The 18,268-nt window shown below is 43.3% G+C and overlaps 1 protein-coding gene across 2 annotated transcripts in view; it reads right to left on the bottom strand.

The window, feature by feature from the left end:
- Nucleotides 1–18,268, bottom strand: part of LOC106744283 (alpha-mannosidase 2) — a 145,879-nt gene that overhangs the window by 12,353 nt on the left and 115,258 nt on the right. For both annotated transcript variants that reach the window (XM_014618924.1, XM_014618925.1), the window contains 2 exons: nt 13,640–13,812; nt 11,110–11,243 (listed from right to left, as the gene is read on the bottom strand). In XM_014618924.1, the coding sequence (XP_014474410.1) occupies nt 11,110–11,243; nt 13,640–13,812 (307 nt within the window). The remainder of the gene's footprint in view (nt 1–11,109; nt 11,244–13,639; nt 13,813–18,268) is intronic.

Below are 18,268 nucleotides of genomic sequence, written 5' to 3'. Positions count from 1 at the left end.
TTCTTGTGGATTCCGTCCTCATCAGAATTTTTCCTCAACGATAAATATGTTTTACATTTCCCTAATGCTAATGCGAGTCCTGCACTGGCTGCGCTAATTCAGATTGCGCTGCTAAAAAGAATTAGTGCAGCCAGTTTAGCTAAAAACAAAAAAAAAAAACCACTTGTTGTTACGATGTTAGATTCAAATCGAACAGAGGAGATATAATGGCTCGAAGTAAGCGATAACGGCGATATAAATGCTCGCAGGATAAGCGGCGACACAGAACGCGCGGAATTTCGTTTTCGCGAAGCGAAAAATTTCGGAGTTTAAAACTCGCCCAATTTATTCACGGTAGATTGGATTGAGCAATTCGTACTGCATTTTCGCGACACGTCGCGAATTCCTGCAAACGAACAGCCGGGGGAGAGAGTTGGGCGGAAGTGCTGCGAAAACGGGTCGAACTTTCGAAAAAGCTACGGTCACGTTCCGGTGCTCGAGGATAGGACGTGCGAGCGAGAGCGGCAGCACGTCGGGGGAGAGATGCCACGTGAGATATGGGGGACAGCTGCTCGGAGTAAATCAACGTTCGAATCTTCCCCGGATAAACCGACTTTGATCCCCGCGCTCGTCCGTCTTCAATTATTAATAGCCCGATCGCGCGATAAAGAAGCGTCGTGAAATGTTTAATTCGGCCGGCTCGCGCGCAAAGCGAAGAAGAAGAGCCTCTATCCATAACCGACCGATAATGAGAGACACCGTATGCCACTTGTTGCTTTCATTCGCTGTTCTAATCACCGAAGCTACCTATTCGGTCCTTACATTTTCCCCGGTGGAGTTCGCCGGACCGCTCGTTAATTGCCATTAATTAGCATCAACAGGCCGAAATCCCAAGCGGAATACGCGGCTTTACACCGACACGCTCACTTCGATCGAAGATTATCCGTGATACGGTAACGAGACGCGTGTGTTCCTTCGGTACAATGACGTGAATATTAAAAAAAAAAAAAACATTTGCGGCGTTTCCTCATTTAGTTCCAAACTTCCATACGAGGAATGTTCCAACAGAGTAATAGGCCGCTCACTGATTTTCGCACGCCTTGGATATGTTGTGAAACAGCTGAGTTTTTATTATTTAGATAATAAAAGAAATGTGCAGAAACATAATTTTAACTTGATAAATACTAAATTTACAAATAACCCCCTTAATGCGTCAGTAAAAATACGGCCTTATGATAATATTATCATATATTATAAATATTATAAATATTATAAATATATAAATATTATAAATATTGAGCCTTGTCATCAAGCGTTTTTAGATGTTTGAAAAGTTGCCAAAATCGGTGAGAGACACTTCCGTGTTATACGTCGCGACTTTTTAAATTTCTAACAATATACTGCAACATCGTGCGAACTACATCTGCACGCACATCGGTGTTTAATCTATTGGCGATGCCCGGCAACATCGAGATGGAGAGATCCGCTTTCGCCGCAGAGCGATGAATCTGACAGCTTTCAGCCGCCGAACGCGGTATTTACGAGCCACCCCGTGCGGCCCGTTAATTGCAGCTAATTTCCACTGCCGGCACGTCGCCGAACGAAAACGACCGGGGGATTTCGCGACGGCCCGGTAATGGACTCGTCTCGATGCGCTTCCGGTTATTATCGTTTCTCCTGCGCGTTACAGGTGAGCCGGAGGGAATGGTTATCTCGATCTCCACGAATTCCGACGAGTCGTTCCGCACCGTTTTCGAGTTTCGCAGCGAAGCGTTTTCCACCTGCGGTACTCTTCAGAAAGAAATAGGGGGAGATAGGAATATAAAGGCCGTTGGAATTTTTACTCGTAAACGTAAAACTAATCACAGTTGATTGTTCCCCATGCGCTCGAAGAATAATCAACTGCTGATCGGTCAATTTTCTTACGGAATTATGGTTACGATTAAAAATTTGTTGCGTCCAAAGGCCTTAATAGTTAATAATAGTTGTGACAGTCTCATAAAAAAGTAAACAGATACGACGGAGTTAAGCAAGCAACTTCATTCGATTGTTTTACGGCGACTTGACTTAGCATTAGAATATGGTCGTATCCGTCCTTATCTTATGTTCGAGGGTTAAGTAAATAAATAAAATATATATTTAATATATAAGAATACAACGTTATATTAGTAATATTATATTTAGTATGTATAATATACTAAATACATAAAAAATATATATTTAAGCAAATATATGTTTAGCTAATACACCTAGAATAATGGCAATAAGAGGGTCGAAAAGTGCGCGATATTCCGATTCGCGACAGACAGGCGGATAATTAATTTGTCGTGTTTATGATTCATGGGGGGGGGGGGACGATTTCCATCGCAAATTCCCCTCTATTATGATACGATCGCTCCATTGTCCTTACGTCGAATCAGGCCGGCCGGGGCCGTATATCAGTCGGCCATTGATCGAACAGGTGCGATCGGAATGAGATGCGCTCGCATTCGGGCTCGTAAATTATGCCGATCTGTTCACCATGCGTGACGTCCCGATTTGTTGCGGGATGCAGTTGCGGCCGAATGCATAATTCCACGCGGAGGCCCGTTCATAATACCACGTTGCGGTTCGGTCCGATAAAAAACCAGTGGAAAATCGATGTGCCGCGTTTAACGTGTCCCGGATTAACTGCGCCTTCTTCCCTCGGTATCCATTCCTCGGTCAATAACATTCGATTTCCGAGTCGCGCGAGCTCCACGGAATCGCGACGATCTCTTTGTCGTAAAAAGGAATGGCAAATGAAAGTCGAACGTGTCGATTTTTCCGCGTCCCATCGCGAGTCAGTGAAAATTGCGAGATTGGATTTTAAAATTTCACGAAATTTTACGAAGTTTTACAAAAACGTTTCCACATGATACAATACGTAAAAGTATACTCTATTATAGCCGCGGCAGTTTTCAATCTCGGTCATCCAACGGCAAATTAATCAAGCCGTGTGAAATATTTTTTATCCTCTCATTCTCTCTCTCTCTCTCTCTCTCTCTCTCCCCGGAATAATTACTAATAGCTAAATACTTGGGAAGGGCGCGATCCGCTCGAAATCGTCCGAAGATCTCCGTCGTTACGAATTCACCGGCTCGCTCTGGGACACCCAGTACGCCCCAAGTTCTCTCTCTCTCGAATTTCCGGGAGCATCGTGTTTCAGGCGCAAGTTCGCAATCGAATGCGTCGTCCGATCTCTCGCGGGATTGTCTCGTCCTCTCCCCCATCCCCCGGCTGCGCTCTCTCGGCAACGTTCCCGAAATAAGACGTCCGCCGGCTCTCACCGGCAATTTTCGAGCGAATACTTACGGCAACTACATCCACCGAGCGACTCGCATGGCTGTGTGTAAACTTGTCTCTCTCCCCCCGATCACGCTCGACGGCTCGATCGGATTTAATCAGGCGGGAGGAAAAGTGCAGTTTCGGGACGCCGCCGGACAGGCGAGAAGCGCACTTTCCTCGACGCTTTCGCGTTCGTCTCCTACTAGAACGACCAAACTGTGTCAAACGTTACGTTCCACTTAAAACGAAATATATATTACAACACCTTCCCCCCGTGTTTCTTCCTTCCAAGTTGCGACATGCTACGTGCGTTCCTCCCTCGATCTAACGTCGCGCGTACGATCCGCGACTGGGATCTAATTATCTTCCTTTCTTGGCACTTTGCTTCACTCCCCCCCCCNCCCCCCCCCCCCCCCCCGTCAGGAGGGTAAAGAAGGCGTCCGGAAAAAAAGTTGAACGAGCGACAGGCCGAAGGGGTGCCATTGTCTTCGCACCACCGCAGGATCTCGTTAGCCTACTTTTCGCTCTCTTTCTTTCTACCTCCCCCTTTCCTGCGCCCCCTCTCTTGCTCTCTCCTGTGATCCTCCAGGCGTGCGTCGTTTCCCTTTCCGCGTGTAACGCACGTCTCTCCACTTTTTCCACTTAGGTAATCACCCTTTCTGGAAAAGCCGCCCTTCGTTTTCCGCCTATTATCATCGCTCTTCCCTCTCGAGCCGCACGCGTCACTTCGCTCCCTTTTTCCCGACGTTTTCGCCTGTCGTTATCTTTACTCGGGCTGTGTGCATCCGCGCCCGCACCACGCGGCGAAACATTATTACCCTTTACAACTCCTAGTTTCTCTTACGTAACTTTTACGTAAATCTTTTCTTCCCTTTTTCTCCTTCTCGTCGACGCTCCCTTTATCGCGTTACCTCTCTCCAGTCTGCATAAAACCGAGGGCGTTACGTCGAAATCGTAACAATGCGTTTATTCGCGCGGTTCTTCCGCGTATAGCGCGTCGGTTAACGCACGCGATTGTTGCCTCTGTTAAACATCTCCAATGATCCAGTTTCCTTCCAATTTATATTGTATTATATAATACTTTATATGCGATGCGTGTGTGTATACATACATATATATATTTTGTATATTGTATTGCATTACATTATCTTACATTATATTGTATTAAATTGGATAAAAATATAAATAAGAACAAAAGAACCACGAGTAATTTTTTTTATTTATGCCACCTCCTTGCTCGTTATGTGTTCCTGGCGCCAAATTCCGTAATTGCCGTAATTTCAGATTTTTCATGGATTAATATCAGTAGAATATAATAGAAGCGAGAAGATAGCACGATTCCAGTTAGTTTCTTTGCTCATTACATTCTCCTGATATCAAAATTCAAAATTTATAGTAAAGTTAAGCACTTGCAAATTTTTCCCGAAGTAATAGAAGTAGTAGAAGTCAACAATAGGTCAGACGGTCGGGAGAAATTTTCTTGAACAAGTAGTAATAAATGACAAATCAGAGATTGAAATTATTCTTCGAACGAGTAGATAAGTCAATGGCAAGTCAGACTTCGAGTAAGGAAAATTTCCTCGAGCTAGTAGTATAAGTCAATGATAAGTCAGACGGTAAAGATTTACTGGGTCAAGTAATACAAGTCAACGATAAGTCAGACAAATTTAAATAATCTCAATTTTTCAGACCGGATGAATTTTTACTGAAAATGACTGAATGAAAAGAGTTTAAATGAAAGAAAAATAAAAGTAATATATTTTAATATTTTATTTATTTCTTACGAATATAATATATAATTAAATAGAATAAAATGCAATATAACATAATATATATAGATAGATGGCTGGTAGAATTATGGAAAAAATTCTGTGAGCACTTAACGGATGTTATGTTCCGTGTGGAACATTAATAAATAAATATTTATAGATCGATGCGAAGCCAACATTCCGTAAAAAAGGACGCCAGCTTAACAGAAGTGCGGTTGCGTAATATCGCGGGCGGCAAAATATATTGCTTGCTTCCGCCCGATTCGATTTTGCATTGTGACGATATGGAACAACGTAACTTGCCTACGGTGGAAAAACTTTTGCCACGGACTGAAAAATATGGCGGAAAATGTGCTGCGGTCAACCACTGAGAAATACACAATGGATACACACGTTCTGCCTCCACACAATCATCCTTGCCAAATTTTTCTTCAAGGTAATTATATTGTAGAGTGCTGGATTTTCAATGACTATATTAAAGAGTACTTACATAACTTTATTACGGGAAAAATACTATTCTATAAACTTTATTTAACTATCTAAATAATAAATGATAATTTTAAGTGAAATTAAAAGAAATATATACATGCAGTATTACAAACACGGAGACATTATTTATTTTATATTTTTCATATATATCGGTATTATTATAAATCGTAAAAGCTAGCCTAGCTTACGTATCGCTAGCTCTAATAATTAGGTCATATTTCAAATCTACACACGAGTTCCAACAAATTCTTAAAAACTGCCTTGACACAATTCAGAACGATTCTTTTACTTTCCGATTCGCGACAGTCGATGTTAAATAACTCCACGTCCATGGCGCAAGTGACAATTTCCGCTGCGTAAATTGTCAAAGTCTCCGAGACGTCACCTCCTCCACGCGGATGCATTTTGTCACGCGACGTTGCACCCCGTTTAGGCGTTTATTACGGTATGTTCGCGGAAATAAGGCTCTGTCTTTTTAACGGGGGAAATTTCGCGAGCGCGCGGTTATGAGGCGAGGCATAAGACGGCTCGACGAGAACGGCTGTAACTAGCTCAGTCAAAGCGTCGGTCGTCTCAGAGAGTGCCCGTCGAAAGCCATAACCGTAACTATTCCGTGCCGCGCAACAATAGCCGCGCGCGCTGCAATAATAACCGGGCCGGGCAAACTTCGTACGTATGCGCGATACGCAGCACGCCGCAGCGCGGAGGACGCCCGTTCGGAAATTGGCGGATTTGAATTCGGGAAAACAGGACGCGGGATATTGCGCATAGTGTCGCGCCATTTCGATGCAAATGACATCGGCTGTACGCGGAGCGCTCGACGAGCCATTAGACGGCCGTTCTGCCTTCGCAGGGAGAGAGTCGCTTCGTCGACGACAAAAATCAATTCCCATCAATCTGCCGGCGCTGCCACGGTTACCGCTTTTTATTCAACGCCACTCTTCCCGTCCCATTTTCGGTAGCGGTTGACTTACAATTATTTCCCGAGTGCGATTGCGATGATCANGAAACCCCCCCCCCCCCCCAGCGCTGCCATCCAATAACAAAAAAATCACTTCTTTGTAGAAAAAGACACCAAAGTGGTGGTGAAAAGTGACGTTTTTTTCTCGAACCCTGGGAGTAACTAAAGCTGTTTAAGCAAAGAAGTAATACTTGCTCTTACCTTCCTAGGTTTGGATAACTTGACATATCAGGTCCCATTTAAGAATCGAGTCCCAATTTCGGATCAAACTCAATTCATTAATGTATTAAAAAGAAACACATTATAATGAAAACACGGAAAAATGTTATTTATATTCTTTAGTTCATTTGCAGGTATTCTAATTAGAAACATCGCAGATATTTAAGAAACAAATTATTTATTAATTATATTTACGTACTATATTTAATAAAATTATGTATATATATAAAATCTGTATTTCTTAAAAAATGTAACATATACTTAATACGTACTTTTTTCTCTTGATTTGAGTATCGTATGAGCAGTTATACGATCGCGACATAATTTATACTAACATATAATTATGCATTAACGTTTCTAATTATTATTTTTTATTTAGAATCAATTAATCACATGATTAACGTAATCCGAGGGACGCACCGTCGCCATTTGGTTCGCCGGAAGTGTTCCGCCTTGAGAGGAGATCTCGATAGCGTAATATCGCGCGGCTACTTTTCTTCGATTGCACTCCCCGGCGCTTTAGTGCCCGTCGTGTGTGCGCGTCCACGTGTTTACACGGTGCGATGAAGCGAGCCGGGGTGGAATTTAAAGCCCTCGCTCGCGATACGACGTAGCCGTAAAACGCTTTTATCCGGCCGATATTTGCAGTGGATCCTCGAGGGAGCGCCGTCGATGATCGGCGTGAGAAAGGAGGGAGTCTCCTCTCGCATCGCCGATATTATCGCGGCACGCCGGATTACGTTTAATACTCGGTCGTTTATTAAAAGATCGTTCCTTTGTTCGCGCGCCGTGAAACACGAGCGAAGGAACGGAAGCCGTGTCTAAGGTAGGCCGCTGTCTCGTCGTGACGCGCCTGAACGTTCGCGCGAAATTAATTTCCCTGACGAGAAAGAAGGAGGCGGGATTTAACACGACACCGGCGGCAAAAACTGAACGTCTCGAAGATGCTTTGTGAAACATTCGTCCCGATCGAGCTACAAAGTGGCACGAATGTATCGCGCAGCTTCTTACGCTGCGTCAGTTTAATGTGAGTGCACGCATCCCTTTTATTACAAAGTAATTGATTTTAAAAATAGAGAGAAATAATAACGGAACAAAAGAAATATTAAAAGATTCGTGCAATTTGTATAGTGAAAACAGTGCTTACCGTTCAAATAATATTTACTTGATCCAAGTGAAATGGTCGCTCTAATAGCGAATATTTACTGGAAGTAGAAATATAATTGGCTATATATAAGCATGATATTTCCTTCGTATAAAGAGACAATTACTTGTATGTGTTAACATAATCGGAACAAGTGTTAAATACATAAAATTGAGAATATCAAAATTTATTTGTAGAAAATATTTAGGGCAGAAAAACCGAAATTTAAAACCGTTAAGGAGACGACTTTTGAAATGACGAAAAAATCGATTTTTGGGTGATTTCTCTAACGCTTACGTTACATCCGACATCGCTCAGATTGAGAGTCGTCTATTGTTTCGGTAATTCTCGGAAACGAATTCTCCATGATGTAAGGACTCGACTTAGTCTATTGTTACGTCAGCACACAACGTTAAAACGGGGATCTCCGCGCGGAATTGTCGAACATCTCGTCGAGAAGCATCGAAGTTGGGAACGCTGTACTTCGCAACTATCGTCGACTACGAGAGAGAAAGGGAAGTTCCGCGTCGTACGTTTTAACCGATGACGTTAATTCTCTGATCGCTCTGACGCGTTTTCGGCGCTTTCCGGCCGGCAAATCGGCGATTACGCGTCGGACTTTTGTATGTTAAGCGTGTTTACAAGCGGAGCAGTACGACGCGAAAATCCGCGTCGGATATTTGTCGATGCAGCGCTCGCTTGTAATGCAGCCGAAAATACATATCGGATATCCGAGCGCGCAGCGACGGCGGTCGTTAACGGTCGAACTTGGCAATTTAGCGTGTGTTCTAGGCGCGAACACGTCGCGCATACATATTCAGTAGCCTAATAATTAGGAGTTAATACACCGTAGCGGCATTATTTCAATTTAATGCGGTCGCCGCAAAATCGTATTTCGCCGCGAAATCGCCATAAAGTGATCCGCGTCGGGCTATTGAACGTTGCATAATTCGTACTCGTTTACGACCGGCCGGCCTGATTCGACAATCCCTCTTACAAATAATAACGCGACCGCACGACGGAATGCGTTTCGCCGGGATATTAGCGCGGCTTTCAATGCGTATTTCAACTCGTAAATTCGCGATCAAGATTTCACCGATGCAACGTAATATATTTTTCGCTATAAATATCGCATCTCTAATCCTACGTACATCTTTCTTCATGATGGTTTTATTAGAGTATTTATTTCCATAGAACGTACACACAGAGAGAATGGTTTTGTTGGATTTAGTATGCGCACTTGTCGGGTTTGTTCCATATAAACAACATAATTTAATATCTTTTTGTTTGAATGAAAATGTTTTATTAAAGTAAACCATGTTGTTTTTGACAGAAAAAAAAAACGGCAGAGGAAAAAGTGATGTTACGGCCCTCCATTATGTACGATAACTTTGTCAACAATCAATATTTTTACGCACCTTTTGGCCACCTTCGTCTCTGTTATTTAAAAGAAAGAATAATTGGTTTTCGATAAGAAAGAAACTTATTTCATTATATATTTGTTCCACCGAAACAAAGAAGTTTTTCAATATTTTTCTAACATAGTGTTACTTGTCTCCAAATAATTTATCGCTCGTGACAACCGTTGTAATATTTAGATTTTCAGAAAATACAAAAGAAATGTGTTATTTGACGTAAAGATGTTTAACGTTCAAAAGCTCTCGTTTGTTGAATCAAACATCCCTTTAATTGCAAACTACAAATTTGTTTCAATTAAGATGGATTTCATGAAATTCAAAGAAATCTTGTCTGTGTGGATACTTCGCAAACACGAATATAAAAACAACAATGAGGAACAGCATTTGAAAGGTATTATACAACGTCTCTCATCTCCGTGAAAGCTAGAACAACAACAGCGAATATAAACTTTCGTAGGAAAAAATAGATCCGTTCGCGCTTCAGTGTACGCATCGCGTCTACGACGAGATAAATAGAAATATTCGCGTTACGAGGAGAGAAATAGTTATTTACGACAGGNGGGGGGGGGGGGGGGAGGAGGCAACTCACTGCGCTCGGATATACATTAAACGTACACGTCACGCAGTCGTCGCCGCATGTCCGCTCGCGCAACAATGGGGAGGATTTCGTTTTTACGCCGGGGCAATGAATACACCGGCGCGCAAAAACAAGCCGTTAGATCCGCGGACGATTATACGTACCAACGCGCGGCTGCGAGAGCGAAACGCGCGCGCAGGAGGGAGAGCGCATTATTCGGGCGTGCCACTCGAGGACGAGGGTCCTCGTGTCACTTGTACGTTTCGCGCGAGGACGGGTCATAACACGCTGTACGCTTTGTCGTACCTCCCACCGTTAACGATCGTATGTTGTCGGTGCTCTCGAGCGCGGCCCTCTCACGGCCGTCCAAAGGTGAGAATTACGACGATGTCGGAAACGGCGATTAAGCGGGGAATTCCTCGCGACGTATTTTCGCCGCGTAATCCTTCCGACATACGTAATAGTTATTACTATCTCTCCGGTGGGTGGGTGGATAAGGGCGAGAGTAGGCGCGATGATACAGCATGCGGGAGTCGCGGAAAGGTAATCAACGCCGACTGAAATTTCACGAGGGCGGTAAAATCTTTCGCGGTAACATTAAACCGACGAAGCGAGGGGGATCCTTTTCCCTTCGTTGCGGCCGTGGGAGGGAGGAAGAGAAGGTCGTAATCAGACGACTCTCCGCCAGGACGAAGGAGACGACGTAGCGGAGAGCAATTTTCCTCGGAGAAACCCGCTTGCACCCGTCGCCGCCTTATTACTCTCCCGTCTCCTCCTCCCCCGTCCGGACGAGAAATCCTTTCCATCCACTCGAGTCTTCTTCCTTCCGCGCGCGGATCCTTATTGCTTCCTGCCGGCTTGGCTAGCAAACGACAGGGATATCCGACCTACCTGGCCGACGTCCTTTCCCCTGTCGATAGAGTGTTTTAAAGCGCCAGCTGATTTTTACGGCAGGAAGAAAGAGAGGTATCCTTTCGTAGCCTGCCTTCCCTTGCTTTCCCGCAGTCGTTTTCACGGAGGTTTTTTCATTGCGCTCGGTCGATAGAATTTCGCGAGTTCGTCCTTATATTTCGGTGATTTTCGCGCGCGATACTCATAGGGGAGGAATTTTTCCTTTCGGTTTTAGGCGTTCGTTTAAGTCCCCGTATAGAAAATTTTCTACAATATAACAATCCGACTCCCAAAATAACGATGTATTCCAGTTGAAAATGTTTCTAACATATGATTTTAAATGCTGAGGTACTCACCCTCAATGAGTTGGTCCAACATCGCGTAGATGTGAGAAGTAGCCTCGTCGGTCATCACCCAGCCGCCTGTGGTCATCTCCAGCCGACCGTCCTTGACTAATCTCTTTACCACCATTTTCTTCGTCGGGTGGGCGCTGAAAATTCAACGATCAATGAATGAACGAGGTGCTCACACGGTCGTTCAACTTCCGTACAAATAATCGCGCTTCCACGCCATTACGATCAATCCCGGCACGGATCAACCGACGCGGATTTATTCGTTCTCGCGCGTGACGCGACTTCCCGCCCGCCCGCGTTCTGCTTTTTATTTTTTATTTATACCCATCGCGCAATTCGGGTTGCAAATCATATTTATCGCCGGCGCATTTCAGCCGGCCTGGATTTACGTGATTTGTGCGTCCGAGTGTTATGTACGACCTACATAACCTTCCCCATTCGAAGGTGGTTTCCACATTACGTCGTTTACGTCGGCCATAAAGCCTCCACGGATTCCACCTGCTATACGTCTCTCACTCTCTCTCTATATATATATCTCCTCCTTTTTCGCTCTCTCTGTTCTCCCCGGTGACCAGTAGGTTGGTTTAAGGTCGCTAAGGCTAAGATGGTTACGTCCAGCTCAAACTGGGCGTTTGGGGATGAGCTTTCCGCGACAGACCCGTTTAAACTGCACCGCCGCTGATATAATAAATTTTTGATACGCGGCGAAACCCGGGCGATGCATGCCGATGCAGTCTCTCTCCTCCGCGTTTTACGGTTTCCAGAGCTTAGGGCCGCGTCGGTGTAAAGGGGTGGTTGGTTAGCTGTTCCGTTTTCTTTCTCCCTTTTTTTTTCTCTCATATTTATGTACAGGATTTGGGCCACGAGCATTTCGAGGTGAAACGGGATAAAAATGGCTTTTGTAAATTATTGCGTAAAAATTCCAAGAACAAAAGTGTAAAAGTGAAATGAATTCCGAAGAGACTGTTTATTGTGGGTTGAACTTTTAAACTTTTAAACTACCAAACAAATCTGAGAAATTAAACGAATTTTTTGACGATTTTATATCGGCCAAGTTAGTTCTCTTATTCTAATTATCATGTATTAACGCATACTGAGAGTTTCAATCGAATCAGTTCAACGAAAACATTTTAATCCATTTCGTTTCTCTGTTCCTGTATAAGAACAACAAATGTATCTATCTTCAAACAATTTTTTACCCATGATAAAGGTAAATTCTAGCCTAGATTTTGTTATTGAGATATAGTTTGGACTTTTGCCTCTCTGAAAATAATTGCCCACCCATCATGCCTTCCCTGACGGTAGGTAGAGTGGAAAATAACCTTGTAAAACATCTTTTTAGTTCATTGCTTCAACTTTTAATTAATTGCCTAAAAAAAAATAGTAAAAAATAAAAATTGAAAAAACAATGAGGAATTGTTGGCAAAAGTTCAAATCGTCAAAAATGACGATTCCCGTTATGATAAGGTTCACCAAGTATACGGTAGGTGTCACTCAAGGTAGGTGCCTCGACTATTTTCCAGGGTAGATCAGAAAATTCTGATTTTAAGATCTTTGGGTTTCTTAGGTCCTAATTAACAAACTAAAACTCTAAAACGGTACTTGGATCTCGTGGATCTTAATATTTCTCCAGCCCGGAAATGGGTTAATCTATATTTGCCGGCGCTCTCCGGAATCACGATTAATTAAAGATACGAACTGTCTGCGAGAGCGCGCTTCGGACAAAGAGAGGCGGCTTAATTTTTAATTCTGAAATTTTCAAACGATCGTACACACAGTTACTTCATTTTCCCAAGACTGCGCTGAAAGGTAGCATTAAGCAATTTACAAGCGTCCATTTTCGCCCTCTCTCCATCCGATAAAACCGTATCGATCTGCGGGGTGGCTAAATCCTCGAGTAAAAATTACTTTCCAGCAAACCTTCGGATCCCATTCTGTCCTTAGGACGAGCACCGTGAGAATAATGAAAGCGAGCTCCCCTGTGAAACTCATCTAGAACTTATCATTTTATCCGCTCCCTTTTCCCGGAATCCACTTTTATGCTCGCGACACTTCTTCCTCTCTCCCTCTCTTTTTCTCTCTGTCTTCATTCCTACCTCGTCCGCAGCTTTTCCGCGCGGCTCGTTAAAAAAGAGGACCCGCTCGTCGTTGTTCTCGGGTTTCCGTTCCGTTCTTTCGCGCCAAATGGTCCGAGAACCAGCCTGGCATCTCTCTTGCCGATACTCTATCGCTCTTTTCTCCCTCAATGGCCTATTTTACGACAAGCCGTTCTTCTCATGCCTGCGAGAGGAACGGTTCACCAAACGCACGAATCGCCCTCTTTCAGGGGCTCGTGTGTCTTCAAAGAGCTGTGCGCACGTCATCAATGATATCGACAAGCATTCGATTCAGTCTTTAATTCGTGAGTCCGCATACGTTCGCGGAAAAAAGAATTTTAGCAAATTGTCAGCTGCCGGCAAAATATTTCTCTCCGTGTTGTCATTTTTGTCTTTGCAACTTGGAGAATATGTCGTTTTATTTTTCTCGCACTTACCTGTCCCACCACAGCGATAAGAACGACACCTCGCTCCAGATGAAGGTCATGTTCGGCCATTGCTGGAGTTTCGAGACCATGTTGTTTAGAATGCTCCTCGTGGAACTGTGGAAGTACTGCTCGAATGTCTTCAGCCATCCCGGGTCGGTGTGGCTGTGAGGCACAAGGATAACCTGCGACAGAAATGCGATACTAACGTGAGTTTTATCAAAAGTGTGTCGCAAATAGCGATGTGCAAGTTAACGCGACCTTTCACGAAATGTCTGGCACGCTGCGGAGTGCACATTAGACATCAACCTATAAATGTGCGACTACGTGATATAAACGAGCAATTAAAATATAAAATCGCTTGAGATTGTAAAGTGGATTAAATATGAAATATTCAGCTGTTTTATCTCGTGCCATCTTTTCATAAATTTACGAAACAAAATTTCCAAATTCACGCTGTGACATATCAACATTTTCTTTTCAACAGAATCTGATGGATGACTGAATTTCATTTGATGCGATCAAAATATCAATTAACGGCAATGATAGCGAGCGAGCGAGAGAGAGAGAGACTTAACGATAGATATACCTGTTTACATTTTTTATATACACAGGGGAGTAAAGAAAACTTAACAACATACGCGTAGTGTAAAGAAAAATGAATATAAAATAAAGAATACAAAGCGGAGAGAAATTAAGACCTCAAACTAAAATGTTGTGTAGTAAATATTAAAAATACACCAAAAGTTACAAAAGACTGAGGAAAAGAGAGAGGAAGGCAGAGAGAAGCTTTCTCTGCGGACTCGTCTACGAATTAATAGCTGACTCACGCTATTCCTCGATAAAGGCGAGACAATTAATCGAATCGAGTTTTAATCCGCGACGCGATCGTCGAACGGCGCCGCTCCACTGAGGTTGTATATCGACGATCTAATCCTCGTAACCCGTTTATCAGGATCTTTCGCGACTGATCTACGACTTACTACGGCCAGTCAGGCAGTGGCTCTCAATTTTCGCCGGGTAATAGCCTAGCCGGCGACGCGGAGATTCGTTAATTAGCACTCGCGCGACATCGCGACCGGCCTGACGACATTATAACGACGGTGTAATTGATATACTGCGACACTGTCGCGCTATTAATCTCCGCAGTCGCAGTCGAGTGGACGTGGATCGTAAAGCGATTTGCCGGATTTATTAGTTTACCTTCGGTACACTCACTCTCGCTTGCCAGCGTAAAAAGTGTTTCGATCCGTCTCGAGTGTCGGCATGTCGATATTTGGAGTGCAGTGCAAACGACAGTTTTTAAAAATTTTTTTTGGCACAAAATCCGAGCGCGTGCCATCGATACTGTTGCTCGCTTTGTTGTTAATATTTTACGCCGCGTTGCGTTCGGAATAACCGAATTTCTAAGTCGGAAAACAGAATATCGCGCTGTACGCACAAATTAAGAAACAATGAGAGAACACATTCAGGGTGTTCTATTTTAATGGAAATATCTAGAAAACGAATCAATTGACGAAAAATGGTTTGGACAAAATTTGTAGGGTTCGCAGGGGGGACATAAACTATATTTTTGTCAATTGCTTCGTTTTCAAGATATTCCACTGTTTTCATTGAAATGGGACACCCTTTATAATATTGTAATTTTTCGCTAATGCATACGCACGTGCGTATATTAAAATATATCTGTAACTCTCAACCGCTCGTACGTTCCACAAGTCTGTTATTTATTCATGCGGAAGGATCTTTGATTAAATAAACGTACGCGAGTTCTAGATAACCTGACCGTAATAGCTGTCCTCGTAATGACGTAACAATGGAACGACAATGTCAATATCGCGTAATTGATACCAGTAGTAGTAGCCGCGAGTTAGTAATTCAAACGATGTGAGATGCGCCCGGCATAATACGCGAAATTTATTACGTGTTATTGCCGCTGCATTTATGCAATTTTGAACGCGTTAGCGGACGCTAATTTCGGCTGCAAGTTTATGAAATTAATATTTCGCCGCGCGAATTCAGAAAAAACGATAAAGGCTCTGCCTGCACACGAGCACCTGATACGCATTGTGTCGGACACCTTGTGCATATCTGTAATTATCGAACGTTATTTTCATTCTCTCAGTATAATTTTATGAAACAGAAATCAACGTTCAAAATTTAACAGATTAATTCTCAAATACAGAATAAAATTTCCTATTATTTTCCTCTTCTTTTAAATTGTACTTTATATTCGTTGAAACCATGAAATTGATGCTTTGCATTACAAATCGGAGCCAAGGTTTCTGATTTGTAATGAATGGATTAATTTTCATTTTAACGTAAACACGAGAGTCGACATCATTCGCGAAATTAAGATAAACGTAATTTGGTTCTTGTTTCACCGAAGAACGATTTCATGTTCATCGAAAAACGCATTTCCCTTTTAATTTCCCGGGTTTTTGTTCCGCCACGATGTCTAGAAACGGAAATATCGACGTTCGCATCGATCCGCGATCGGTCTGCAGCTAAAGTCATGGCATAGGTTAGACGCGGTGCGCACGTGAGCGGAGAACAATCTTCTTAATCATGTGCCATTTAATCAATTCCATTTATATTTTATTTTAAAGATTCGCTTGCCACTGGCTAGATTGGAACTTGCACAGGTTTGGAGCCGTATTTCGTAGAAATATTTTCGCGTTTCCAGCAAGTGTGATGCACGCGATGAGCGCGGCCTTGCCACTTTGCGGCCCAAATTGAACCAAAGACGCGGTTGTTCACCACACATGTTATCGCGTATTATTATCAAGCAGCGGATTTTCATGCTTTAAAAGAACGCAGCATGAAAACAAACACTGCGCAAGCAGTGAAAACAGATACCGGCGTCGTGGAAAATCTAACGGCTCGGTAGGGGATGCAGTTACCTCCAAACCTGTGCAAGTTCCAATCTAGCCGGTGACAAGCGAATTTTTCAAATAAAATATAAATGGAATTGATTAAATGGCACATGATTAAGAAGATTTCAGAAAAAATCCTTGACAAATGTCCAAAAGCAACTTAACAAAGAAGATATAATAAATGCAGAAACTAGTTAAAAAAAATTAACGATTTGTTATATAGCAATTAATATTTTTTTATATAATATAATAAATATTAATTGTAGAAAATATTTTTTTATATTTAGTAAATACTTTAATTTAAAGGAGAATTATTTTCGTCAAATAAATAAATAAATTCCTTTTGTAAAAGAAATCATTCACAGTTGCATGCAAACGTGTACAAAAGTATCATTTCCAGTTCGGAATATCTCAGCTTTCCAATAGTCCATCGTTCTCTAATCTGTACATACATGTGTATAATGTTTCAATCAATACGTGTAATCGGTTAAAATTGAAGAAGGTTCTTAAGAAAATAGTTCGACGGTCCAAATAAAGGCAAACGTGACATTTTCTTTAAACGATACGATTAGAGTCAATACAGTCAACGTCGCGCAGTACCATAGGAGAAACGTGTTCTTGGCTGGTGTACAATCGCGAATGCCCGGCCAAAAATCGAGTGGTGCTGTTGAGCACGAGTTATTATCCGACTGTAATCCGAGCCAATATCCGGCCGGTATCAAAAATCCAACGCGCGGCTATGGCTCAATTGAAGCCTTATGCACGTTTTCAGCGTGATTACCACGAGAAAAGGTATAATTGCTACGGCAGAAACATTTGGCGAGGTTCCGGTGAAAAAAAGCCGAAGAAGAGGAAAAAAGAGCAGGAGCGTAGTTGCAGATCTCGGCAAGATAGACGGTTTTTCGTCTGCGAGCGCGGAACTACTTTGGCGAGCCGGCCGGATATTCGATTTGCAAGCTACACGGGGCCGGCGTAAATCTTTTAAACGAGAATCAACTCACAGCGGTAACTATCATTAGTCGTCCCTCTGAGCGTTTCGTCCGGCGCTCCGTATTTTCGCCGAGATTTCGGACTCCGGCCGCTGATCAAATTCGTCGGCCTTAATTCCATTTCGCGCTCGCTACGCGGACAAATTGGAGCGTTCTTTCGCGCGGAACGCGCTCGAATTCGTGAAAGCTCTCGTTAATAAAAGTTCGTTTCGCCCGGGCGTGTCCCTCCTCGACCGTTATTTTATTTCGCCTTCCTTTATTTTCGTATTATTGTTTATCGAGAATTACTCGCCTCCCTCCTACCCCCGATGGACGTTTCGGGCAAAGAGCCAAGATCGCGCGTTACCACTATCTCGGCAAAGGAAGGTATAAATTGTCCCGAGATATGTTCCTCTTTCTTCTCCTTTTGTACAATTCCGAACGCAATGACCTTCGTCTCCAACTTCGTTCCCCGCAAAGTACTTAATACACGATAATATCCAAATTTAACATACACACATGCTACATATCGCTCTACACACTCGCGCTAATCTCGATCGTATAGTCAGGCACGCGGGGATCCATTTCGCAGGACAAATAAGCGAAGTTGCAGGCAAGCTGCAGGCGGATCGTCTACATACGAGATGCAGAGCGCGGGGCTTATTGGTATGCATGAGACAAGCGCATCGGGTCATAGCGCCCCTTTAATACACCCCTGGCCCTTTGCCCTCGCTTGTTCTCGCCCGGTTCATAGGGTAGACCGTTCGTCCACCTACCCACTCCCCCGCACAACCCCC

The sequence above is a fragment of the Dinoponera quadriceps genome, unplaced genomic scaffold (genome assembly GCF_001313825.1).
Source record: "Dinoponera quadriceps isolate SergipeBrazil2010 unplaced genomic scaffold, ASM131382v1 scaffold707, whole genome shotgun sequence".
Classification (NCBI taxonomy): domain Eukaryota; kingdom Metazoa; phylum Arthropoda; class Insecta; order Hymenoptera; family Formicidae; genus Dinoponera; species Dinoponera quadriceps.
Note: the sequence above shows the minus strand (reverse complement) of the source record. Positions and strands in the feature narration are given on the sequence as shown.